Genomic DNA, 27,768 nt, shown 5'->3' with positions numbered 1-27,768 from the left:
AAGGATGGAGCCAACCTAAGGCCTAAGAGTCAGACTCAACTTGCTGCCTTTCTAGTAAATAAAGTTTTACCGGAACACAGTCATTCATTTATATATTCTCTATAGCCACTTTCAGGCAACAAGTACAGATTTGGGTAGTTTACAAGATCGTGTGATCCCCAAAGCCAAAAATACTTGCTCTCTGGCCCTTTAGAGAGCATTGCTGACCTCTGCTGGCAACAGTAGGAAGCCAAGGACTTCCCTGGTGGTTCAGTGGCTAAGACTCCACGCTCTCAAAGCAAGGGGCCCAGGTTCTATCCCTGTTCAGGGAACTAGATCCTTTATGTTGCAACTAAGGATTCCACATGCTGCAACCAAAGACACACATAAACAGTGACCAAAAAAAGACTCCATTCTTTTTCAGAAGAAAAAACAGAAATATTTTAGAAATATATATTTCTAAAAATAATTTTAGAAAACAGAATTACTCTGTTTTCTAAACTCTTGTAATGCTTGTCATTTTCTACTAATAGTTTAATCTATTTAAATGTTTACTCCCCTTTAAAAAGTCCATTCAGGCTGCTGTAACAAAATACCATAGATTGGGTGGCTTATAAACAACAGAAATTGATTTTTCAATGGTTTTAGAGGCTGGAAAGTCTAGAATCAGGGCACCAATAGATTCAGTGTCTGGTGAGGAAAAGCATTCTGCTTCATAGTTCAGTTCAGTTCAGTCGCTCAGTCGTGTCCGACTCTTTGCAACCCCATGAATCACAGTACCCCAGGCCTCCCTGTCCGTCACCAACTCCCGGAATTTACTCAAACTCATGTCCATCGAGTCAGTGATGCCATCCAGCCATCTCATCCTCTGTCGTCCCCTTCTCCTCCTGCCCCCAATCCCTCCCAGCATCAGAGTCTTTTCCAATGAGTCAACTCTTCGCATGAGGTGGCCAAAGTACTGGAGTTTCAGCTTCAGCATCAGTCCTTCCAGTGAACACCCAAAACTGATCTCCTTTAGGATGGACTGGTTGGATCTCCTTGCAGTCCAAGGGACTCTCAAGAGTCTTCTCCAACACCACAGTTCAAAAGCATCAATTCTTCGGCGCTCAGCCTTCTTCACAGTCCAACTCTCACATCCATACATGACCACTGGAAAAACCATAGCGTTGACTAGACGGACCTTTGTTGGCAAAGTAATATCTCTGCTTTTCACTATACTATCTGCTTCATAGAAGACTATATTTTTTGCCTTAACCACATATGGCAGAAGGGACTAGGGAGCCCCAGGGGTTCCTTGTTTAAGGGCATTAATTCCATCTGTGGGAACTCCACTCTCAGGACCTAACCACCTCCGAAAGGCCCCATCTCCTAATACCATCACTTTGGGGGTTAGAATTTCTACATATGAATTTGGAGGGAGACCTTCAATCTATAGCAAAAAAGAGAAAAAAAAAAAGATTTTTTTAAGATATCAAGAAAGAGTGTTCTATATCAGAGGTCAGCAAACTTTTTATATAAAAAGATCAGATAGTAAATGTGTTAGTATTTATAGGCCACATACAGTCTTTATCTCATAGTCGTTTGTCATTGTTGCTTTTTATTTTACAACACTTTAAAAGACCATTCTTAGTTTACAAAAGTCAAGAAAATTGTGCAGTGCTCATATTTTGGCAGACTCCCACTGAGAGGTATTACATGCATTAGAGAAGTTGATTGATTAAGGAATGAAGTGAGTGACAGGTTCAGCACCTGACACACACACACACCTATATATGCATATAAATGGTACATAGTTTCTGTTTTTATATGCAAAACATATGTGTATATATATATGTTATATATATGTGTATTTAAATATTTAAGGAATGCTTTTGTCTAAGATTTTCCTAATGTAACTGTCTTGAAAGATTAATTTTTTTCCCCTCAGATATATGTTCTGAGACTGAACAAGATGGAACTGTTACCATTTCATGCTGATGTAGAGATTGGCCAGATTATAGAAATCCCCATTGCAATGTATCATGTAAATAAGGAAACCAAAGAGGCCATCGCATTCACAGACTGCTCTCATTTATCCTTGGATTTGAACATGGATAAGCAAGGAGTCTTTACTCTTCTCAAAGAAGGTGAGAGTAGGCTTTTTATTTTTTCCTTTCTTTGTCTTTGAATTAAAGGACCAATCAACAATTCAGAAACTATGAATTATAGTCTAAATTCACATACTGGGGGTTCCATAGTGGTCTAGTGATTGAGACTCTGGGCTTTCACTGCCAAGGGCCTGGTTTTAGTCCCTGGCGGGCTTCTCTGGTGTCTCAGATGATAAAGCATCTGCCTGCAATGCGGGAGACCCGGGTTCAGTCCCTGGGTCAGGAAGATCCCCTGGAGAAGGAAATGGCAACCCACTCCAGTATTCTTGCCTGGAGAATCCCATGGACAGAGGAGCCTGGCAGGCTACAGTCCATGGGGTTGCAAAGAGTCAGACATGACTGAACAACTTCACTTTCTTTCTTTTGGGAAACTAAGATCCCACAAGCTGCAAGTTGCAGCCAAAAAATTTAAAAGTTAAATTCACATATTACCTTTCTTTATAATACTTTTATTTATTCTGTCAACTGCCTTAGGTATTATAATGTGATGTTAGAAACAAAGGCACAGAAATAGAATAAAATGTCCAGAGTTCATTGTGGCCAGACAATATCAGTTTTTAGTCATATCAAGGCCTTCTCTTTCCAGCTGCAAACTCTTTTCTTTCTTTCTTTCTTTAATTATGTACTATACCTCTTTCTAAGAGGAATTTAGTGCCATTTAATTTATATATATATTAAATTTATTCTAAAAAAGAAAATATCTTTTTAATAAGAAAATAATATGAATAAGCTATTCATAAAGATCAGTATCATTTACTGTTATGGAACTTCATACTTGATCCTGATCACCATCATTTTTTCAGTAATAATGACAGTAGTAGCATCTAACATTTATTTGGCATTTACTATTTGCCAGACTCTATTATGAATACTTTTCACATATTAACTCATTTAAATCTCACAATACATCATCTCTGACTCTTGCGACCCCATAGACTGTAGCCTGCCAGGCTCCTCTGTCCATGGGATTCTCCAGGCAAGAATACTGGAGTGGGTTGCCATTTCCTTCTCCAGGGGATCTTCTTGACCCAGAAATCGAAGCCAGGTCTCCTGCATTACAGGCAGATTCTTTACCAACTGACTTACAAGGGTACAAGGGAAGCCCTATAGATCCGTAAGATTGATATCAACTTGGACTTCTCTTTTACCCTTGCTAATTATGCTGTATAATATCTCTCAGCTCACCTCAGTTCTTAGGTTCCTCATTTTTGCTGCTAAGTCACTTCAGTCGTGTCCGACTCTGTGCGACCCCATAGACGGCAGCCCACCAGGCTCCCCTTGTCCCTGGGATTCTCCAGGCAAGAACACTGGAGAAAGTTGCCATTTCCTTCTCCAATGCATGAAAGTGAAAAGTGAAAGTGAAGTTCTTCAGTCGTGTCCGACTCTTTGCGACCCCATGGATTGCAGCCTACCAGGCTCCTCAGCCCATGGGACTTTCCAGGCAAGAGTACTGGAGTGGGGTGCCATTGCCGTCCACATTTTTAGGCCTTCATTATCTCTCACTGAGACTGTAACAATATCCTCCTAATTCTTGCCTTTGATAATCATGGCTACAAGATAGATCTTCATGAAACTCAATTTCAATATTAATTTTCCTGCTCAAAAATTTTGAGAAGCTTTTCATTGCCACTGGACAACAGCCAAAATCCTTTTAGTATTCAAGGCCCTCTACAATATAACCCAGCCTACTTTTTGGAACTTCATTTGGAACTTTATATGAAGCTTTGACCTCATATAAACCTATATGCAGGTCAGGAAGCAACAGTTAGAACTGGACATGGAACAACAGACTGGTTCCAAATAGGAAAAGGAGTTCATCAAGGCTGTATATTGTCACCCTGCTTATTTAACTTATATGCAGAGTACATCATGAGAAACACTGGGCTGGAAGAAGCTCAAACTGGAATCAAGATTGCCGGGAGAAATATCAATAACCTCAGATATGCAGATGATACTACCCTTATGGCAGAAAGTGAAGAGGAACTGAAAAGCCTCTTGATGAAAGTGAAAGAGGAGAGTGAAAAGTTGGCTTAAAGCTCAACATTTAGAAAACAAAGATCATGGCATCTGGTCCCATCACTTCATGGGAAATAGATGGGGAAACAGTGAAAACAGTGTCAGACTTTATTTTTCTGGGCTCCAAAATCACTGCAGATGGTGATTGCAGCCATGAAATTAAAAGACGCTTACTCCTTGGAAGAAAAGTTATGACCAACCTAGATAGCATATTCAAAAGCAGAGACATTACTTTGCCAACAAAGATCCGTCTAGTCAAGGCTATGGTTTTTCCAGTGGTCATGTATGGATGTGAGAGTTGGACTGTGAAGAAGGCTGAGTGCCGAAGAATTGATGCTTTTGAACTGTGGTGTTGGAGAAGACTCTTGAGAGTCCCTTGGACTGCAAGGAGATCCAACCAGTCCATTCTGAAGGAGATCAGCCTTGGGATTTCTTTGGAAGGAATGATGCTAAAGCTGAAACTCCAGTACTTTGGCCACCTCATGCGAAGAGTTGACTCATTGAAAAAGACTGATGCAGGGAGGGATTGGGGGCAGGAGGAGAAGAGGACGACAGAGGATGAGATGGCGGAATGGCATCACCTACTCGATGGACGTGAGTTTAAGTGAACTCCGGGAGTTGGTAATGGACAGGGAGGCCTGTGTGCTGCGATTCACGGGGTCGCAAAGAGTCGGACACAACTGAGCGACTAAACTGAACTGAACTGAAATATAGTTAAAATTTCCCATGTATTTCTTTCATATATGCATTTGTATCTTATTTATATTTCTATCTTTGTTCATTTGTCAGCTTAAGATACCCTCTTCTACATATCTAAGGGAGCTTCCCAGGTTTCTCAGTGGTAAAGAATCCACCTGCCAGTGCAGGAGACACAGGAGACATGAGTTCAATCCCTGGGTTGGGAAGATCCCCTGGAGGAGGAAATAGCAACCCACTCCAGTATTCTTGCCTGGAGAATCCTATGGAAAGAGAAGCCATGGGGTTGCAAAGAGTCAGACATGACTGAGAGACTGAGCATGCACGCAGATATATAAATCTTTCTTGATCTTTCCAGCTAAAAATAATTATTCTGTTTTCGAAACTTTTGTAATGCTTATCATTTTCTACTAATAGTTTATTTAAATGTTCATTCCCCTTTTAAACTATATGTGCCTTGAGGTCAGGATTCTTGTTCATGCTTGTATCCTTACCTTACATAGAATTGTGTCTTACATGATATAAATTTGTTAATAGAAAGAACATACTTTTATATATCAACTTAATATAAATAATTGGTGCATAATAGTGTATGAGATTAAGAATTTTTTGATATATTAAAATTCTTATATTTCTATAGACTTTCTTTTATAGAACATACTTTTATATATCAACTTAATATAAATAATTGATGCATAATAGTGTATGAGATTAAGAATTTTTTGATATATTAAAATTCTTATATTTCTATAAACTTTCAATCTTCCTTGAAGATTGATTGCTTATTACCCTACTAAAGTCATTTTTTGATTTTCAGGTATTCAAAGACCAGGACCAACACACTGTTCTAGTACACATATAGCAGCCAAATCTCTTGGCCATACTTTGGTAACCGTTAGTGTGACTGATTATGAAGAGTACTTGGAAAGCAGTGCCACATTTGCTGCTTATGAACCCCTAAAGGTGAGATAGTTCATTCTAAGGAATTGGCATATCTTTTCATGGACCCTACTATGTCCACCTGGGGACTTCAGCAGCTATCTGTGATCTCTATTAAAGATCAGTGATATTTGTGTTCTTCCTTACTCAACACTCTCTTGTTTCTAGATCTACAGCACCCTCATCAAATTTCAGTATCACAAAGGTTATGCTCTTACGTTTCTGCCACAGAAATATTTATAAGTTGTATCAGCAAATTTTAGATATTCCCCTTTCTTTCCTCTCTTTTAACTGAGGTATAAAAAAATTATAGTAAAGTATGGTAATCTTAAGGTATTATTTGAATTTTCACATATGTATATATCTTTGTAACACTACCCTGCATAAGATATAGAATATTAGTATACTCTATTTTTTGAACTTTGATGTTGGAGAAGACTCTTCAGAGTCCTTTGGACTGCAAGGAGATCAAACAAGTCAATCCTAAAGGAAATCAGTCCTGAACATTTAATGAAAGGATTGATGCTGAAGCTGAAACTCCAATACTTTGGCCACCTTATGCGAAGAACTGACTCATTGGAAAAGACCCTGATGCTGGGAAAGATTGAAGGCAGGAGGAGAAGGGGACGACAGAGGATTAGATAGTTGAATGGCATCACTGACTCGATGGACATGAGTTTGAGTAAGCTCCAGGACCTGGTGAACAACAGGGAAGCCTGTTGTGCTGCAGTCCATGGGGTCACAAAAAGTCGGACACAACTTAGCAACTGAAGAACTGATTAGTATACTGTCTTTTGAAGAACTCTGAAAGAAAGCCTTCCATACCAGGGAGAGAAATCAATTATCTTTTTACCCTTTATACTTATGAATTCTCAGCACAACAGTCATTATTTTGGATCCCAAAGACTGGCCATTAAAATTGGGAGATTATGACAGGTGGCAGTTCAAAATAAAAGTAGATAGAGCCTGGCATGCTTTCTACATATTTGAATCCTTCAGGAACTAAAATGGATGTCTACAAGTTCTTGCTGATACATACTGAGAAACCTGACTCAATGCCTCTTGCAAACAGGAGGCATCCATAGCGGAAATGATAACATTGGTGAAAGAAGCAAGATAAGCTGTTAATTTGAAAAAGGTAACTTGTTCATTAAAACTTGCATTTTTGAGTTGGCCTCTTTCTACATTGTACAGCCTACTTATTTATTTATTTTTGGCTGTACTGGGTCTTTGTTGCTGCATGCAAGCTTTCTCAGGGCTGCTGTTTGTTGTGGTACGCAGGCTTCTCATTGTGGTGGCTTCTCTTGTTGCAGAGCACAGGCTCTAGGCCCTGGGGACCCAGTGGTTGCTGCACATGAGCTCAGTAGTTGTGGCACATGGCCTTAGTTGGCCCACAGCACCTGGGATCTTCCCAGACCAGGGATTGAACCCGTGTCCTCTGCACTGGCAGATGGATTCTTAACCACTGGACCACCAAGGAATTCCCTAGTCTCGATTAAACATACAGTCTGAGCATAGTTCATTCATCCTCTTAGTGGTTGAATTATCCTTCTTGCCTAATTAAGTGAGAGTGCTTGGCTGCAGTTCATTGTCATTTCATAAGGTTTTGTCTTAGTTTTATCATTATCCTTACCCTAATTTTATATTTACTGAATGTCTCACAAATCAGATCTCCTCTAAATGAAAACTCTCCTTAAAAGAAGTAAGATGATTTTCTATTTCTACCTAGTTCTTTGGTCATATATTTTTTTTTAGCTGCTGAAAAATACATGTATGTTTTACTTTTGTTATCATTATGTTTTAGTACATTATATAGTTCTCAGTTTGTTCTTATGTATCTGTCCAATTCAGTTTATCTGATTAGTTTTAGACTATATACATCTAGGAACAAGGAATAACTCTAGTTTTGCTTTCTCAGGGAAACTTTCCATGAAGCCTCTGACTAGTTTAATTTCTTCTATTTGAGGTTTGTTTTGGCACTCTCTGCTGTGCCTTTTTGTAACACTCATTATACTCTTTACCTACTTCAGATCTGTCTTTTCCAGACTATTAGCTTCACTGTGAGGCAGGGCTTTATATTGGCTTTCTGTTGATATTACTATATCACCAGTAGGCCATCAATGAATACTTATTTAATTGAATTATGTATACATTTTCAAGAGAAATACTGCCGTTAGAGGAATTTTAATGTTAATAGTATTCACTATATATGAATATGTGAATATTCAGTATATATGAATCATATATATATGATTGACTAGTTCAGAGAAGAAATACTAAAACATAGTTTGCTTACATTTTTGAAATGATTGCTTCAACTATATATTTCATTTTGCAACTTAGTCATTGTTATAGACACTGTGTGCCATACAAAACTAACCTACACTTTGAGAATACTCCATTCCCCTAAAACCAGTTTCCTCATCTTTAAGTAGAATACAACTCCTCTGGATACTGGAGTGAATAATACCTGTCTTGACTACCTCTTAGGTGAGAGTTCTTTGAGAAACAGATGAACTGTATAGATGTATTATATTCAGATTTTTATGGTAAGAATTCTTTGATACTTCAGTAAAATATCCACTTAAGATTCTTATACAGGGACTTCTCTGGTGGTCCAGTGGGTTGAGAATGCGCCTGCCAATGTAGGGAACATGAGTTCAACCCCTAGTCTGGGAAGATCCCATATGCTGCCAGGCAATTAAGCCTGTGTGCTGCAACCACTGAGCCCACGTGCTGCAACTGCTGGAGCCTGTGCACCTAGAGCCCATGCTCCGCAGTGAGAGCCCATTGCAATGAGAAGCCTGCACACTGCAGCCAGAAATAAAAAATAAAATAAAATTCTTATGCAATATGACAGATGGTACCTAGACATTGTGATTATTTTCCAGTGTATACAAATATCAAATCATTATGGTGCACACCTGAAACAAGTATAATGTTATATGCCAACTAGACTTCAAGTTTTTAAAAAAAGAAAAAATGTTTATGCAGTTATTTATTCAAATGCCTCTTATGTGTCCAACATCATACTAAATTCCACTGAGGAAGAGAGATTATTTTAAAAATTTGGGGTATAAAATAATCTTTTCCCTTAAGTTTATGTAACTAGAGAGTTAAGAAGAATTATCAGATGTATATTTATGAAAATTTGACACATTTAAATAGCATAAGGGAATAAATAAGTATACAGATGAATGGTAGTAATAAATACTATAGGAGCTTAGAGGATATAGAAGTAGTTGTGGTCTGGAATCATTAGACAAATTAATGGATAGGGTGACACATGAATTTGGTTGAATGATAGGTGGGATCCAAATTAGAACAGAGATTGAGAACCATTCCAAATAAGAAGCATGACACACATGTCTCCTAATTTGGAAATTAAATCTACTGTCTTTTACATTATAACCAGTTTTTCACTTTAGAAAACTGTTGAATTCTCTAACCAGTTAGGGATTAATTTCTTTAAATGTCATCAGGCTCTAAACCCTGTGGAAGTGGCATTGGTGACATGGCACTCTGTAAAGGAAATGATATTTGAAGGGGGCCCTCAGCCATGGATCCTCGAGCCCTCACGATTCTTTCTGGAGCTGAGCATGGAGAAGACAGAGAAAATGAGAATAACACAAGTCCGACTGCCAGCTAAAAGAAAACAGAATCAGTACATCTATCGGGTCCTGTGCCTGGATTTAGGGGAACAAGTAGGAAAATGATCTTTTCTAACATTTCTTTTAGCAACAGTACGCTAAGTCTTTCATCCTTCTAGCCATCCCTTTTCAGCTGCTAATGGATTTAGTGTATGGACTAGATAGGAAAATTCTAATTGTTGACTAAGAGATCTGATTTTTAAACCTTACTATCCTTTAAATGTATCCAAAGGTTTTGGTTTGCTCATTTGAAAATTCTAACAGTTCACTAACCAAATAGTTCAAGATCTTTTTGTAGCAGGGAGTTTATTTCAATCATTTTATCACTATAATTCAACTCCTTGTTGTATAGACTAGAGGATATATAGTTTTTCATCTCCAAAGAATGTGAGGAAGGGAAATTTTAAGTGTCATCTATGTTTTTCAGTTTTGAAGAACCAGTTGGATCTTTGCTGATATGAGTAATTAATATATTTCCCTTTATCAGTTGAATTAGTTTTGGTTATTTTTAGAGGTAGTGATGGCTTTAACCATAGCTATACCTTGGTAGACCAAGGCCAATAACAAAGGTTTTCAGATTGACCAAGATTGAGAATGTAATGTATGACTATGAAGCATAGCCCAGCTAACCAATCCTCAGGGAATCCATATATGATTTTAACTTAATAAGAACTGTGTTATATTCAAATGAGGTTCATTTTAATATCTCTAGTGAACTATTCTGTATAGTATGACTAGCTACTAGTGATTTCAAGCCTAGTTATCCCCTTTTGAAGCTCTCTAACTTTTTGTTTTTACATCCTATTATTAATTAGTATTTACATCAGAAATGAGTTGAAACACAAATTAGTTTTTACCAACTGGTAACAAAGGTTTGGTGAAGGAAAAGACTGAAGTAATTGGTCGGTTAGATTTTTTTTAATGTTCCCTTTGTTTCTATGATATCAGGTGTCTACCTCTTGCCCTTGTGTTTTCTTAAAGATCCTGACATTTCAGATTGGAAATCATCCAGGTGTCCTGAACCCTAGTCCAGCTGTAGAGGTTGTGCAGGTACGCTTCCTATGTGCCCACCCTGCCAGCATGTCTATAACTCCAGTATATAAGGTGCCAGCTGGTGCCCAGCCATGTCCTCTGCCACAGCACAACAAACAACTGGTAAGTATGGTGTTTTCAACCAACTTGCCCTTTGTCTCCCATGCTTTGACATAAATGGTCGGAAATACAGCTTTTGTCTTATTGAATTTAAGGAATTGAATTGAATTTAAGGAAACCCTTTTATTTATGTATTATCCAGTCTCTGATAGTGTCTGAGAAGTGGTTATAGTTGGCTATACTTAGTGACAGTGACTTTGCTTGTTGTACTTAGGTGCATGCATGCGAACTAAGTCACCTCAGTCTTGTCTGACTCTTTGTGATCCTATGGACTGTAGCCCGCCAGGCACTTCTGTCCGTGGGATTTTCCAGGCAAGAATAGTGGGGTGGGTTGCCATGCCCTCCTCCAGGGGATCTTCCCAACCCAAGGATGGAACCCACATCTCTTATGGCTCCTGTATTGGCAGTCAGGTTCTTTACCACTAGCGCCACCTTATGACAACAGATAATTGAGAACTACCAAATTGTTTTGCTAGTATCCTTCCCTACTAAACCTTTTTATTAGCATTATCAGTAACATATTGAATTCACCTCTACTCCAAACTGATATGAAAAATAGTGATAACCAATAACGTAGCTAGAAGTTAGGCAACAGGGATTAAGGAATAAATGAGTTATTTAACCTAGAAACTAGAACATCAGAAAGTGAAAGTGAGTGTTAGTCCCCCAGTAATATCTGACTCTGTGACCCCATGGACTGTAGCCTCCAGGCATCTCTGTCCATGGAATTCTCCAGGCAAGATTACTAGAGTGGGTTGCCATCTCCTTCTCCAAGGGATCTTTCCGACTCAGGGATTGAACCCAAGTCTCCTGCATTGTGGGTGGATTCTCTACTGTCTGAGCCACCAGGGAAGCCCAAACTATACACTACATGAGGTTAACTATGATTTCAAGCGTAGGAGAAAATAAGTCATTTCTGAGATTTTGCAGAACAGAACAATGCATTAATTATCCCCATTTTACAGATGAAGAAACTAAGGATCCTAAAAGTTGAATAATTTTCCCAAGGTCATAAAGCTAGAAAGTAGCATCTTATGTCTAACTCCAAAGCACATTACTAACTTTTTTTGCTACACTGCCTTTTCATTGTAAAAGAACATATGAGATATTGCAGGTTAGGGAGTCATTTTTTTTTCAGACCCAAATTCAACATTAAATACTATTATTTGAACTTTATAAATTATTCACCTTTTAACAAAGCACTTGGACTTCCCTGGTGGTCCAGTAGCTAAGACTCCAAGATCCCAATGCAGGGGATTCTGATCAGTGTGTAATCTATTTACAATTAGCATAATTACTGATAAGATTGGATTTATAGCTACCATTTTACCATTTATCTTATGTTTTTTTTGTTTTTTCTTTTCTTCCATTTCTTCCTTTTTTGTGTTAAGTAGATATTTTATACTGTACATTTTAATCCTCTTGTCCTTTCTTTGACTATATTATTTTAAGTTATTTTGTTAGTTATTGCCCTAGGGATTACAACTAACATGTTAACTTTTAACAAACTAGTTTGGAATAATATCAACTTAATTTCAATAATGGTTGAAACCTATTATTTCTATAAAGCCCTATTTCCTTTCCCCTTCTTTAAACTATTGTCATATATCTTTATACATGTATGCTCATCAGTCATAATTATTGCTTTATGCATTTGTATTTTAAATAAGATAGAAAAATAATTACAAGCAAAAGCATATTTATACTGTTCTATATATTTACCTATGTAGTTATTGTTACTAAACTCTTATTTCTTCACGGGCTTTCAAGTTACTGTCCAGTGACCTTTCATTTTATCTAGAAGGACTCATTTTAGTATTTCTTGTAGGGCAGGTCTACTACCAACAAATTCCCTCTATTTTTGTTAGATCTTGGGCTTCCCTGGTGGCCCAATGGTAAAGAAACAGCCTACCAATGCAGGAAACACAGGCTTAATCCCTGATCTGGGAAGATCCCACATGCCGTGGAGCAGCTAAGCCCGTGCTCCACAACTATTGATCCTGTGCTCTAGAGCTTAGTAGCCACAACAACTGAAGGTGGGTCCCATGCTCGGCAACAAGAGAAGCCACTGCTGTGAGAAGCCCCGGCACCACAATAGACAGTATCCCCACTTGCCACAGCTAGAGAAAAGCCCGCACAGCAACAAAGACCAAGAACAGTATAAATAAATCAGTAAAATTATTTTTTTAAAAAAAAGAATCCGCCTGTAATGCAGGAGACGTGGGTTTGATCAAGGCGTTGGAAAGATCCCCTGGAGAAGAAAATGGCAAGCCACTCCAGTATTCTTCCCTGGAGAACCTGATTCAAAGAGGAGCCTAGCGGGCCCCAGTCCCTGGGGTCACAGAGTTGGACACGACTAAAGCGTGAGCACACATGCAGATCAGATCAGATCAGATCAGTTGTTCAGTCGTGTCTGACTCTTTGTGACCCCCGTGAATCGCAGCACGCCAGGCCTCCCTGTCCATCACCAACTCCCAGAGTTCACCCAGACTCATGTCCATCGAGTCAGTGATGCCATCCAGCCATCTCATCCTCTGTCGTCCCCTTCTCCTCTTGCCCCCAATCCCTCCCAACATCAGAGTCTTTTCCAACGAGTCAACTCTTCGCATGAGGTGGCCAAAGTACTGGAGTTTCAGCTTTAGCATCATTCCTTCCAAAGAAATCCCAGGGCTGATCTCCTTTAGAATGGACTGGTTGAATCTCCTCGCAGTCCAAGGGACTCTCAAGAGTCTTCTCCAACACCGCAGTTCAAAAGCATCAATTCTTTGGCGCTCAGCCTTCTTCACAGTCCAACTCTCACATCCATACATGACCACTGGAAAAACCATAGCCTTGACTAGACGGATCTTTGTTGGCAAAGTAATGTCTCTGCTTTTGAATATGCTATCTAGGTTGGTCATAACTTTCCTTCCAAGGAGTAAGCGTCTTTTAATTTCATGGCTGTAGTCACCATCTGCAGTGATTTTGGAGCCCAGAAAAATAAAGTCTGACACTGTTTCCACTGTTTCCCCATCTATTTCCCATGAAGTGGATGCCATGATCTTCGTTTTCTGAATGTTGAGCTTTAAGCCAACTTTTTCACTCTCCACTTTCACTTTCATCAAGAGGCCTTTGAGTTCCTCTTCACTTTCTGCCATAAGAGTGGTGTCATCTGCATATCTGAGGTTATTGATATTTCTCTCGGCAATCTTGATTCCAGCTTGAGCTTCTTCCAGTCCAGCGTTACTCATGATGCACTCTGCATATAAGTTAAATAAACATGGTGACAGTATACAGCCTTGAAGAACTCCTTTTCCTATTTGGAACCAGTCTGTTGCTCCATGTCCAGTTCTAACTGTTGCTTCCTGACCTGCATACAAATTTCCGTTCATCAGCCTAGTTCAAAAAAGATGTCCTTTTCATTATAGGGGACTGGAATGCAAAAGTAGGAAGTCAAGAAATACCTGGAGTAATAGGCAAATTTGGCCTTGGAGTACAGAATGAAGCAGGACAAAGGCTAATAGAGTTTTGCGAAAAGAACCCACTGGTCATAGCAAACACCCTCTTCCAACAACACAAGAGAACACTGGACATCACCAGATGGTCAATATTGAAATCAGATTGATTATATTCTTTGCAGCCAAAGATGGAGAGGCTCTATACAGTCAGCAAAAACAAGACCAGGAGCTGACTGTGGCTCAGATCATGAACTCCTTATTGCCAAATTCAGACTTAAATTGCAGAAAGTAGGGAAAACCATTAGACCATTCAGGTATGACCTAAATCAATTCCCTTACAATTATACAGTGGAAGTGACAAACAGACTGAAAGGATTAGATCTGATAGACAGAATGCCTGAAGAACTACAGACAGAGGTCCATGACATTATGCAGGAGGCAGGGATCAAGACCATCCCCAAGAAAAAGAAATGCAAAAAAGGCAAAATGATTGTCTGAGGAGGCCTTACAAATAGTTGTGAATAGAAGAGAAGTGAAACGCAAAGGAGAAAAGGAAAGATATACCCATTTGAATGTAGAGTTCCAAAGAATAGAAAAGACAGATAAGAAAGCCTTCCTCAGTGATCAGTACAAAGAAATAGAGGAAAACATCAGAATGGGAAAGACTAGAAATCTCTTCAAGAAAATTAGAGATACCAAGGGAACATTTCCTGCAAAGATGGGCACAATAAAGGACAGAAATGGAATAGACCTAATAAAAGCTGAAGATATTAAGAAGAGGTGGCAAGAATACACAGAAGAACTATACAAAAAAGATCTTCACAACCCAGATAATCATGATGGTGTGATCATCAATCTAGGGCAAAATATCCTGGAATGTGAAGTCAAGTGGGCTTTAGGAAGCATCATTACGAACAAAGCTAGTGCAGGTGATGGAATTCCAGTTGAGCTATTTCAAATCCTGAAAGATGATGCTGTGAAAGTGCTGCACTCAATATGCCAGCAAATTTGGAAAACTCAGCAGTGGCCACAGGACTGGAAAAGGTCAGTTTTCATTCCAATCCCCAAGAAAGGCAATGCCAAAGAATGTTCTAGCTACCACACAATTGCACTCATCTCACACACTAGTAAAGTAATGCTCAAAATTCTCCAAGCCAGGCTTCAACAGTACGTGAATCATGAACTTCCAGCTGTTCAAGCTGGACTTAGAAAAGGCAGAGGAACCAGAGATAAATTGCCAACATCTGTTGGATCATCGAAAAAGCAAGAGAGTTCCGGAAAAACATCTACTTCTGCTTTATTGACTATGCCAAAGCCTTTGACTGTGTGACCACAACAAACTCTGGAAAATTCTTAAAGAGATGGGAATACCAGACCACCTGACCTGCCTCTTGAGAAATCTGTTTGCAGGTCCTGAAGCAACACTTAGAACTGGACATGGAACAACAGACTGGTTCCAAATAGGGAAGGGAGTCCATCAAGGCTGTATATTGTCATCCTGCTTAATTAACTTATATGAAGAGTACATCGTGAGAAACGCTGGGCTGGATGAAACACAAACTGGAATCAAGATTGCCAGGAAAAATATCAGTAACCTCAGATATGCAGAGGATTTCCCTGGTGGCTCAGACGGTAAAGTGTCTGCCTACAATGTGGGAGACCTGGGTTCGATCCCTGGGTCGGGAAGATCCTCTGGAGAAGGAAATGGCAACCCACTCCAGTACTCTTGCCTGGAAAATCCCATTGACAGAGGAGCCTAGTAGGCTACAGTCCATGAGGTCACAAAGAGTCAGACACGACTGAGCAACTAAAGTTTTCAAACTTTCAGATATGCAGATGACACCACCCTCATGGCAGAAAGCAAAGAACTAAAGAGCCTCTCTATGAAATTGAAAGAGAAGAGTGAAAATGTTGGCTTAAAACTCAACAGTCAGAAAACTAAGATCATGGCATCTGCTCCCATCACTTCATGGCAAATAGACAGAGAAACAGTGGAAGCAGTGAGAGACTTTATTTTTGGGGGGCTGCAAAATCACTGCAGATGGTGACTGCAGCCATGAAATTAAAAGACGCTTGCTCCTTGGAAAAAAAGTTATGACCAATCTAGACAGTATATTAAAAAGCAGAGACATTACTTTGCCAACAAAGGTCTACCTAGTCAAAACTATGGGTTTTCCAGTAGTCATGCATGGATGTGAGAGTTGGACTACAGTGAAAGCTCAGCGCCAAAGAATTGATGCTTTTGAACTGTGGTGTTGGAAAAGACTCTTGAGAGTCCCTTGGACTGCAAGGAAATCCAACCAGTCCATCCTAAAGGAGGTCAGTCCTGGGTGTTCATTGGAAGGACTGATGCTAAAGCTGAAATTCCAATAATTTGGCCACCTGATGTGAAGAACTGACTCATTGGAAAAGACCCTGATGCTGGGAAAGATTGAAGGCAAGAGGAGAAGGGGATGACAGAGGATGATATCCCTGGATGGCATCACTGACTCAATGGACATGAGTTTGAGTAAACTCCGGGAGTTGGCGATGGACAGGGAGGCCTGTTGTGCTATAGTCCATGGGGTCGCAAAGAGTTGGACACGACTGAGCAACTGAACTGAACTCATCTTCAAGTTTTCTGATATTTTCTTCCGCCTGTTCTTATCTGCTGTTGGGTTCATCTAGTAAAATTTTCATTTCAATTATTATAATTTTCAATTTAGAATTCCTCTTTGGTTCTGTTTTATAATTTCTGTCTCTTTACTAATATTTTATATATGATGGTACATCATATTTATGCTTTCCTTTAGTTATTTAAACATGGACTTCTTTCTTTCTTTGAACAAAACAGTTGATTAAAAGCCTTTATCTAGTAAGTCTAATATCTGGGCATCCTCAGGGACAGTTTCTATTGACTGCTCTTTTCTTTTTTCCTATGTATGGATCCTACTTTCTTGTTTCTTTGCATTTGCAATAATTTTTAATTGAAACCTTGACATTTAAAATAACATGATGTAGCAACTCTGAAATCAGATTCTCCCACTAATTAGGTTTTGTAATACTGGTTTTCATTGTTGTTTGCAGTGGCTGTTTGTTTAGTGACTTTCCTGCAGTAGTTCTGTAATGTGTTATTCTTTGTCCTCTTTGTTTTGTGGACATAAATTCCCTCAAATCTATGTCTATGTGGATATAGATTCCCTTAAATTTTTGTTAGAATTATGTTAAATTCATATATAAAGTCAGAACAACTGAAATTTTTATGATGTTGAGTCACCCTGGTCATCCTGTCCAAGAGCATATGAATATCAAAATCAAATCTAGAGAAAAAATTTTAAACAGGTATAAAAGACATTTGGGGGGCATTTGGGGAAATTGAAATACTGACTGTATAATACATAACATTTAATTAAGTTTAATATTGTTATGTATTATAATACATAATACATAACATAGTTTTTGCTATTCATTCTTAAGAAATGCATGTTGAGGTAGTTAGGGGTGAAGTGCCATGATACCTACATCATTTGGCCAAAAAAAAAAAAAAAAGACACACACCCACACAAATACACTCACAGGGAGTGTAAAATTAGAGGGAGAGATAGAGAATATAAATGGTGAATTGGGATGAAGTATATATAGGTATCATTATACCATTCTTTTAACGTATCTGTACCTTTGAAAACTGTCAAAAAATATTGGGAGAAAACATGATCCCTAGCTTCAGAAATATCTTGCCACCTCTTAAGCTATTGTTTTTTTCTTTTCTTACTTTTTATTTTCATATAGATTCCTGTATCAAGCCTGAGAGATACAGTCCTAGAACTGGCAGTGTTTGATCAACACAGGAGAAAGTTTGATAATTTCAGTTCACTAATGCTAGAATGGAAATCCTTAAATGAAACACTAGCTCATTTTGAAAATTATAATTCAGTGGAGATGGTAGCAAAGGATGATGGCAGTGGGCAGACCCGGCTACATGGTATTGTAAACATTTATGAATCTTTTTATATACGTACTAAATGGTTATGCACTAAGTATTTCCCTGTGCGTGAGAGTTTATTTATCCTATCTTACCATTCATCTTCAATCTTTGTATTTTTTAGAAAACATAAGGGTAAATGCCCTTGTTTGCAAAGTTAGGGTCTAGAGTCCAACATTCCTCACAAGAACACAAAACTAAATTAATTTTTAAATGGACTGGTTGCCTATTATTTGCCTAAAACTTTGGAAATATTATTCAGTTGTTAGCCAGTGTTTATTGAGTGACTTCTACATGTAAGGCCCTCTGCTTGGAGATTTAATGGTAAATGAGACACTCACAGCCTCTGCCCTCATAGACTTACAGTCCAGTTGGGAAAACCAGACTTTAAACATTACAATTGTGTTAGATGTTCTGAAGTGAAAATGTGGGGTGCATTTATAACAGAAGAACCTAACCTAGTTTAGATCAAAGAAGGCTGCCCTGAGAAAGTAACATTTACACTGGCAAGGCAGAAAGAAGAAATAGAAGATGAGACTTACGTAGAGAGAGAGCAAGAGGCCCAAGATGAAATTCTAAGAGGGCAAAAAGCCCTCATGGGCAGTCAGTCATCAAGCCTCTGCTGGTATCACACTTGCTGAGGTTCTGTTCTCCAAAACAAGTCACCTGGCCAAAACCAGAGTCTTGGTGGGCCAGGACTACTCAAGAGCATGGATACCACTGTAAGCCATTAATATAACAATCTGAGTGCATGCTCAGTTGCTTCAGTCAGCTCCGACTCTGCTACCCCATGGACTGTAGCCCGCTAGACGCCTCTGTCCATGGGATTCTCCTGGCAAGAATACTAGAGTGGGTTGCCATGCCTTCCTCTAGGGAATCTTCCCAACCCAGGAATCAAACCCACTTCTCCTGCATTGGAGGCAGATTCTTTACCACTGAGCCACCAGGGAAGCCCAATATAACAATCTACCACAGATTAATCCCAAAAGTGAAGAAGAAAATGGTTCAAAGGGTAATTTTAGGTTTCTGGTGTGAACATTTGGTAACCTTTTTTTTTTTTTTTAATTTATTTATTTTATTTTTTGGCTATGGTGAGTCTTCGTTGCTGCACACAGGCTTTCTCTAGTTGCGGCCAGCAGGGGCTCTTCTTCATTGAAGTGTGCGGGCTTCTCACTGCGGTGGCTTTTTTGTTGCAAAGCACAGGCTCTAGGCACACGGGCTTCAGTAGTTGCAGTGCATGGACTCAGGAGTTGCAGCTCATGGGCTCTAGAATGCTGGCTCAGTAGTTGTGGCACACCGGCTTAGTTGCTCCACAGCATATGGGATCTTCCTGGACCAGGCATTGCAGGACGCGTTCTTAACCACTGGACCACCAAGGAAGCCCACCATTCATTCTTTTAACTTTAAATTTTATGTTGGAGCATAGTTGATTAACAATGTTGTGTTAGTTTTCAGGCATACAACAAAGTATACATGTATCTATTCTTTTTCAAATTATTTTGCCATTTAGGTGACCATTCAATTGAGAAAGAAACACCAGAGAGGAACTTCCCTGGTGGTAGTTAAGAATCCACCTGCCAATACAGGGGACACAAGTTTGATCCCTGATCTTGGAAAATCCAACATGCCACAGGACAACCACGCCCGTGTGACGTGACTACTGAATCCATGCCTAGACCCCATGCTCCGCAACATGCATCACAACAAAGAGTAGACCCCACTCGCCACCACTAGAGAAAGCCTGCTCACAGCAACAAAGACCCAGCACAGCCAAAAATAAAAAATAAAAAGAAACATTAGAGAAATAAGATTTAATCTTTTCCTTACCCTCAGGGAGTTTATAAGTGAAAGTGAAGTCGTTCAGTCACGTCCAACTCTTTCCTACACGGACTGTAGCCTAACAGGCTTCTCTGTCCATGGGATTTTCCAGGCAAGAGTACTGGAGTGGGTTGCCATTTCCTTCTCTAGGGGATCTTCCAGACCCAGGGATAGAACCCGGGTCTCCCACATTGCAGGCAGACCCTTTACCCTCTGAGCCACCAGGGAAGAAGCTCCCTCCACCAGGGAGTTTATCAGTTCAGTTCAGTCACTCAGTCATGTCCGACTCTTTGCGACCCCATGAATCGCAGCACACCAGGCCTCCCTGTCCATCACCAATTCCCGGAGTTCACCCAGATTCACGTCCATCGAGTCAGTGATGCCATCCAGCCATCTCATCCTCTGTCGTCCCCTTCTCCTGCTTCCAGTCCCTCCCAGCATCAGAGTCTTTTCCAATGAGTCAACTCTTTGCATGAGGTGGCCAAAGTACTGGAGTTTCAGCTTTAGCATCATTCCTTCCAAAGAAATCCCAGGGCTGATCTCCTTCAGAATGGACTGGTTGGATCTCCTCGCAGTCCAAGGGACTCTCAAGAGTCTTATCCAACACCACAGTTCAAAAGCATTAATTCTTCAGCTCTCAGCTTTCTTCACAGTCCAACTCTCACATCCATACATGACCACTGGAAAAACCATAGCCTTGACTAGACAGACCTTTGTTGGCAAAGTAATGTCTCTGCTTTTGAATATGCTATCTAGGTTGGTCATAACTTTTCATCCAAGAAGTAAGCGTCTTTTAATTTCATGGCTGCAATCACCATCTGCAGTGATTTTGGAGCCCAAAAAACTAAAGTCTGACACTGTTTCCACTGTTTCCCCATCTATTTCCCATGAAGTGATGGGACCAGATGCCATGATTTATACTCAGGACCAATTTAAGGGCTTAACTACATACTATATCATAGTACTCATATGTATGTGATACTATAACATTAAAATACTGATAATGTGATACAGTTAATGTAAAAAGTGGTAGGGAAGAAAGAGATGCTTGTTATACCCTGTAATGATGAATCACCACATACCATCCATTTTATTTTCTAAATGTTTTTTTTTTTGTTTTATCCCTTCCTCTCTAACTTCATCACTAATATCCTCATAACCTCTATCCTATATCACCATAGTAGCCTCCTAACTGATCTCCATGTGTTTCTCCTACCGTCTAATCCATCCTGCATACTACTGTCCAGAATGATCCTTCTAAAGAATAAATACAAAACTCTGTCTTAAAATTCTTCTGGAAATAGTTTAAGTCTAGTAATTTATTGAGCTCTTATGACATGCCAGATACTACACTAAATACTTTATATACTTTTTAATTTTTATCTTTTAATTTTTTATTTATTTGTATTTTTTTTGCTGCACTGGGTCTTAGTTGTGGCGGCTGGGCTTTCTCTAGTTCCGGCACGAGGGGAGCTTCTGTTGTGGAGCATGGGCTCTAGAGTGGCAGGCTCAGTATTGTGGCTCCTGGGCTTAGTTGCCCCACAGCAAGTGGGATCTTAGTTTTCTGACGGGGGATTGAACCCACATGCTCTGCATTGAAAGGTGGATTCTTAACCATTGTACCATAAAGGAAGTCTGATACATACATTATCATACATACATTTCCTGTTATCCTCATTGCAGTTATGGGAGACTGACATATCCCTGTTTAGTAAGTTTACTCATTCATTAAACATTTATTGAGTTCTTATTATATTCTAGGCTGAGTTTTAGGCCCTGAAATCATAGCAATAAATAGATGAAGCCACAAGTTCTCTGATATCATAGCCTATAGTATACTCTTAATTATTGTATAAGAGTATACAATACTGGTAACAGTATTGTACTGTTACCAGTGTTGTCACAGTGTCTTTCTGGATAAGTTCTTGCAGCTTAACATACCAACCCATACCTGCTTCTTTGGCTTCACCTTTTATTACCACCCACATGTTTCTACGTTTTTCTTAAACTCAATGACTTTAGATCCTTAACCATGACAAGCCTTGTCATTCCTCTTTCCTTTGCATAAGTTGTATTTTCTCTCTCTTTTTTTATTTTTTTAACTTTTGCATCTTTGCTTAGCTAAACTCTTCCTCTAGTAATCTAGGAATTTTCTGTTCTTCTATATTCCCAGTCTAAGGAGAATGTTCCTTCTTTGTGCTCTTATATATTCTGTATTATGTGCTTTGTACATACTTCTATATTGCAGCCACCCTCCTAAGCTGTGGGTTTCTCTGAAGGTAAGAACAGTGTTGTCTTCATCTCTGTATCCTAATTACTGCCATAGTACCTAACATATAGTAGACCCTTAATAAATCTTTGTTTTGAATGAATGAATGTAAAATCATGAGAAAATGTTCTGCAGATTTATGCATGATCATCATGTGTTGAGAATATAGTAAGAATTGACCTCAATAAAGTGGCAGATTCATGATAGTTAAATTGAAAAGAATAAATGAGTAAAGCAAGGTCAGATTATAGATGGCTTCAAATACCAGTTTAAGGAGTTTGAATTGCTCTAATAAGGACTAGTTAGCCATTTAAAGTTTTTGAGTAAGGGATTGACATAACATTTACATACACATAACAGTTTAGAAGCATAAAAATCCCAAAGGACTTTCTCTTTATTTCTCACTTCTGTTCTTAAATCAAACAAAAATTTCCCCATACACTATTGTCAGCTTATTTTTGGACTCACGAGCCATTAGAACTGGAAAGAATTTTAGATTTTTGCCTCTCAATCTCCCATTTAATAAAGGAACTGAGAAATAAACATTGCCCAAGGTCAGCAAAGTCAGCACAAAACCCCAGTTTTCTGTTTCCTTTGTATTTCCCTAATCACTGTGTGTGTGTGATTTTTTTTTCTCCCTCCAATAAAATACCGTTTGGAAAAAATTATGGTAGAGTTTGGTTTTCTGGGGACCCTTTTGTATTTTACGTGTTATTGTTTCTCACAGGGTATTTTTCTGCATGTCTCCAGGTCATCAGATCCTTAAAGTACATCAGATAAAAGGGACTGTACTCATTGGAGTCAATTTTGTGGGCTATTCAGAGAAGAAAAGTCCAAAGGTAAGTGGAGACTGTTATGTGAAAAATACTAATTAACTGAAATTTAAGGCTCCTTGCTGCTGCTGCTGCTGCTGCTGCTAAGTCGCTTCAGTCGTGTCCAACTCTGTGACCCCATAGACGGCAGCCCACCAGGCTCCCCTGTCCCTGGGATTCTCCAGGCAAGAACACTGGAGTGGGTTGCCATTTCTTTCTCCAATGCATGAAAGTGAAAAGTGAAAGTGAAGTTGCTCAGTCGTGTCCGACTCTTTGCAACCCCACGGACTGCAGCCCATCAGGCTCCTCCGTCCATGGGATTTTCCAGGCAAGAGTACTGGAGTTGGTATATTTATAGACCTTAGAAGTCTATAAATATAGCTGATGTAAATATAAATACAGCTGATGTAAATCTGAGAATTATGTACCTTTATGATTGTGTTATCTTTGGCACTTGAAAGAGTATTGGAATCTTTACTCACTGAGATGAGAAATTAAAAGTTTATATTTATCATTATGCTTCTTATTACATTTCTAGGAACTTTCCAACTTGCCCAGATCTGTGGCTGTGGAGCTGCTCCTGGTAGATGATGTAACAGTATTGCCTGAGAATGCCACCATCTATAACCACCCTGATGTGAAGGTAGGAGCTGTATGGTTCTAGATAAATGGAATCATGTTGGAGGGGAGAGTTCTAGGTTATTAAAATTAACAGTATAAATATAAAAAAGCTCACTTATGTGTTAAAAATCACTGATACGTATATAATGTATATATAATAATTATCTTTAGCACTAATACTTTAATAATTATATTTGGTCTTTGGTCTGTTGATTTTAATCTTTTAATGTCATACTCTTTCTTAGGTAAGTAGAAATTACTTTGAAATATTTATAATCCAAAGGGAATGGAATATTATTTGTCTTGATTTTTCCATAGGAAATATTTAGCCTTGTGGAAGGATCTGGTTATTTTTTAGTCAACAGTAGTGAGCAAGATATTGTCACCATCACTTACCTGGAAGCAGAAAGCTCTGTCCAGGTGAGTTCTAGAAATATCCCCAGATCGATGGTCTCAGGTCAAAGCTCATTCTTAGGAGAATGATCGGAAAAATATTATTAGGCATTTCAAACTTGTTACATAGAATAACATTTGTGTCTTTTTCTTTTTTAACCTATGTAGATTCTTAAACAAAAAAATGAGTTTTTTGTTGTTGTTGTTGTAATTGTCTATAGAAGGAAATAGCAACCCACTCCAGTATTCTTGCCTGGAGAATCCCATGGCCAGAGGAGCCTGGCGGACTACAGTCCATGGGGTCACAAAGAGTTGTACATGACTGAGCGACTTAGCATAGCATATAATATGGGGAAATTTTTGGTTCTGATTGAATGGAAACAGTGTAGGAGACATCTAACTATAAGATTTCCATTAAAACAAGGTTCAGAAAGAGAAAAACAAGTATCATATATTAATGCATATATATGGGAATTTAGAAAAATGGTTCTGATGAACAGAACCATTCTGTGGACACAGTTGGGAAGGTGAGGGTGGGACAAATTGAGAAAGTAACATTGTCATATATACACAATCATGTGTGAAAAAGATACTTAGTGGAAAGTTACTAAATAGCACAGAGTCTAGCCTGGAACTCTGTGATGACCTAGAGGGGCAGGCTGGCGGGAGGGGAGGGAGATTCAGGAGGGAAGGGATATATATATATATATATATATATATATATATATATATATAATTATGAGTGATTCATATTGTTGTACAGCATAAACCAACACAAAATTGTAAAGTGATTTTCCACCAATTAAAAAATAAAAATTTTAAAAAGGTTAATTTTTATAAATTTCAAAGCACAGAACTGTGCGCATAGTTAAATATACTATTGACTTTATAACCTGAGTATATGATGTTTTCGGCCAGATATGGCAACTCAAAATATTAATCTGACTCCATAGTCAATATGCCAAGGGATTTTCTTTTAGTTGACTTGCAGTAATAAAAAGTATACATTAAATTAACAGATGTATTTATTTCCTTCACAGAGCTCAAAGGAATTTAACTTACTATAGTCATAATGTTGCTTTTTAAAAGGGGAGATTGAGGCCCTGTGTGCCAGCAAAGGATGTAAAAAACCATACTGCTGTGCAGGAGCTGTATGTAGTACAAGAAGGAAAAACAAAGTATCGGTCCACCCTGTGCTCTCTCTCCCTGCTTGTGATTGCAGTGTAAATGTACCTGATTTTCTTCCTGAATCCTTTCCCTGTTCATAATTTAAAAACTGGATATGTATGTTGGATTCTGCTTGAAATCAGTCAATTTAAACTTTGCTCTTTATCAGTTAATAAATATTTGTTAAGGGTACATATTTTGCCACAAACTGAAGCATCACTTTAAGGGAACATATTATGCTATGCCTGAAACTTATAATGTGACTTCTCAGAGTTCCTATCACAAAGAAAGTAAGATATTGTATTTTCTATTTGGATAGAAATAATTGCTCTCATATGCTTGGAGCATATTTGCTTCTTTATCCAGCTGCAATCTTCTTCCCTCTAGTTAGTTCCATTACATCCAGGAATTCTCACCTTGGAGGTCTATGATCTGTGTTTGGCTTTCTTGGGTCCAGCAATGGCTCACCTCACGGTGTCAGACATACAAGAGCTGGAGCTTGATCTGATTGATAAGGTAAGAAATGTTTGCTGTATCTCTTAAGGGAAGCAGGTGTCATTCTCACTCACTAGCATCACTTAATATAGTCTGTGCTCAGCTACTGTGTGTATTTGCCAGGCCCTTTGATAATGTTAATGGAAATACCTGCCCTTAAAGAACACCATTCCAACATTAATATCATGATGAAGATAGAGTGTTAAAGAACAGCTTAAAAGAATACACATGCTGCTGCTGCTGCTAAGTCACTTCGGTCGTGTCCGACTCTGTGCGACCCCATAGACAGCAGCCCACTAGGCTTCCCCGTCCCTGGGATTCTCCAGGCAAGAACACTGGAGCGGGTTGCCATTTCCTTCTCCAATGTGTGAAAGTGAAAAGTGAAAGTGAAGTCGCTCAATCATGTCCGACCCTTAGCGACCCCATGGACTGTAGCCTACCAGGCTCCTCCGTCCATGGGATTTTCCAGGCAAGAGTACTGGAGTGGGGTGCCATTGCCTTGTCCGAAAAGAATATACATAGATTATGCTTACTTGCTCAAAGGCTGATCAAGAACGTTTAGCATTAACCAAAGGGCTTGCCCGACTCTGTGCAACCTTGCCACCTCTGCATTAAACTGCCCTACGTAAATGAGACAGCTTTACTAAATTACCTTTGAATTATTTTTTTAAATTTTTATTTTTAACTACCAGGTTGAAATAGGTAAAACTGTGTTAGTAACTGTGAGGGTTCTTGGCTCTTCCAAACGCCCATTCCGAAATAAATACTTCAGAAACATGGAGCTCAAATTGCAACTGGCTTCTGCCATTGTGACCCTGGCGTGAGTACCATTTCAATTCTTCTTTCTCCTTAAGTTTATTATCATGAGAATATCCCTCCTGGTAGCCTGGTTATCTCTCCCTTAGGTTATTTCAGATTTTCTTTTTTGTGTGTGTGTAATAAAGTTTTATTAAAGTATAAAGGAGATGGAGAAAGCCTCTGACATAGGCATCAGAAGGGGGCAGAAAGAGTACCCCCCTGCTAGTCTTCAGCTGGATGTTATATAGTCACTGCTGCTGACTCTGTGCGACCCCATAGACGGCAGCCCACCAGGCTCCCCCGTCCCTGGGATACTCCAAGCAAGAACACTGGAGTGGGTTGCCATTTCCTTCTCCAATGCATGAAAGTGAAAAGTGAAAGTGAAGTCGTGTCTGACTCTTAGCGACCCCATGGACTGCAGCCCACCAGGCTCCTCCGTCCATGGGATTTTCCATGCAAGAGTACTAGAGTGGGGTGCCACTGCCTTCTCTGTATTTCAGATTTTCTTCTTTCCTTTTTTGTCATAGTATCTTTCAGCCCACATTCTCTTCCCACACTCAACTCTCGACAAAATACCCCTTTCACATCCTCAGATGTCTTATTTTGGGACTAATATGTGTCTCATTAACACTTCTATTTTATGGAACTTCTTGGATAATATCCTTTGAGGATGCTTCAGGCTTGAGGACCTTCAAAAACTCTATCTAGAAGTAGAGGCACTGGTATTCCCCTCTGCAAAAGAAAAAATACAGAAATTCTGAGGCAATTTAGTATTTGTAGTTTTACCAGGCTATGTTTATATTGCCCTTAGTCCTTTGGAGACTTAGAACAAATATTTGCCCTTCAGGAGCTTCCCACCATTGCTATGAACTTTGTCTTGACTCTGAAAGTTATTTTCTGGCAGTTCCTCTTAACCTGAGTTAAAATGAGCAGAAGATTGGGAATTCTCTGGGAGTCCAGTGATGAGGATTCTGCATTCTAAGGGCTATGTACCTGAGTTCATTCCCTGGTTGGGGAACTAAGATCCCACAAGCATCTTAGAAAGATGTATAAGTGGCCAATCTTAAAAACAAATCTTTCTCACCTAGACATTCATGGGTCTTTTCAGGCTAATGGAGGAACAAGATGAATACTCTGAAAATTATATCCTTCGAGCTATCACTGTTGGGCAAACCACACTTGTAGCTATTGCCAGGGACAAGATGGGGAGAAAATTCACATCGACCCCTCGGCAAATTGAAGTAAGGAAATTATCTCATCCAAAATTCATACTTCATCTTGTTTATAAATTTATAAGTTTTATAAATGTCCAGTGGTTAGGACTCTGCTTTCACTGCTTACATCATGAGTTCAATCCCTGGTTGGGGAAGTAAGATCCCACAAGTTGTGAAGTATGGCCAAAAAAAGTAATTGTAAAC

The 27,768-nt window shown here is 39.1% G+C and overlaps 1 protein-coding gene across 2 annotated transcripts in view; it reads left to right on the top strand.

Moving 5' to 3' along the window:
* Nucleotides 1-27,768, top strand: part of NUP210L (nucleoporin 210 like) — a 99,838-nt gene that overhangs the window by 43,367 nt on the left and 28,703 nt on the right. For both annotated transcript variants that reach the window (XM_086392819.1, XM_086392818.1), the window contains exons 13-23: nucleotides 1,907-2,105; nucleotides 5,656-5,801; nucleotides 9,260-9,481; nucleotides 10,409-10,582; nucleotides 17,785-17,977; nucleotides 22,815-22,903; nucleotides 23,415-23,519; nucleotides 23,816-23,917; nucleotides 25,445-25,573; nucleotides 26,245-26,372; nucleotides 27,459-27,591. In XM_086392819.1, the coding sequence (XP_086248945.1) occupies nucleotides 1,907-2,105; nucleotides 5,656-5,801; nucleotides 9,260-9,481; nucleotides 10,409-10,582; nucleotides 17,785-17,977; nucleotides 22,815-22,903; nucleotides 23,415-23,519; nucleotides 23,816-23,917; nucleotides 25,445-25,573; nucleotides 26,245-26,372; nucleotides 27,459-27,591 (1,620 nt within the window). The remainder of the gene's footprint in view (nucleotides 1-1,906; nucleotides 2,106-5,655; nucleotides 5,802-9,259; nucleotides 9,482-10,408; nucleotides 10,583-17,784; nucleotides 17,978-22,814; nucleotides 22,904-23,414; nucleotides 23,520-23,815; nucleotides 23,918-25,444; nucleotides 25,574-26,244; nucleotides 26,373-27,458; nucleotides 27,592-27,768) is intronic.

The sequence above is a fragment of the Bos grunniens genome, chromosome 3 (assembly GCF_055505025.1).
Source record: "Bos grunniens cultivar Pamir isolate PY7600 chromosome 3, Bosgru_T2T1.0, whole genome shotgun sequence".
In the NCBI taxonomy this organism is placed as follows: Eukaryota; Metazoa; Chordata; class Mammalia; order Artiodactyla; family Bovidae; genus Bos; species Bos grunniens.
This window is presented reverse-complemented; position numbering and strand designations above follow the sequence as displayed.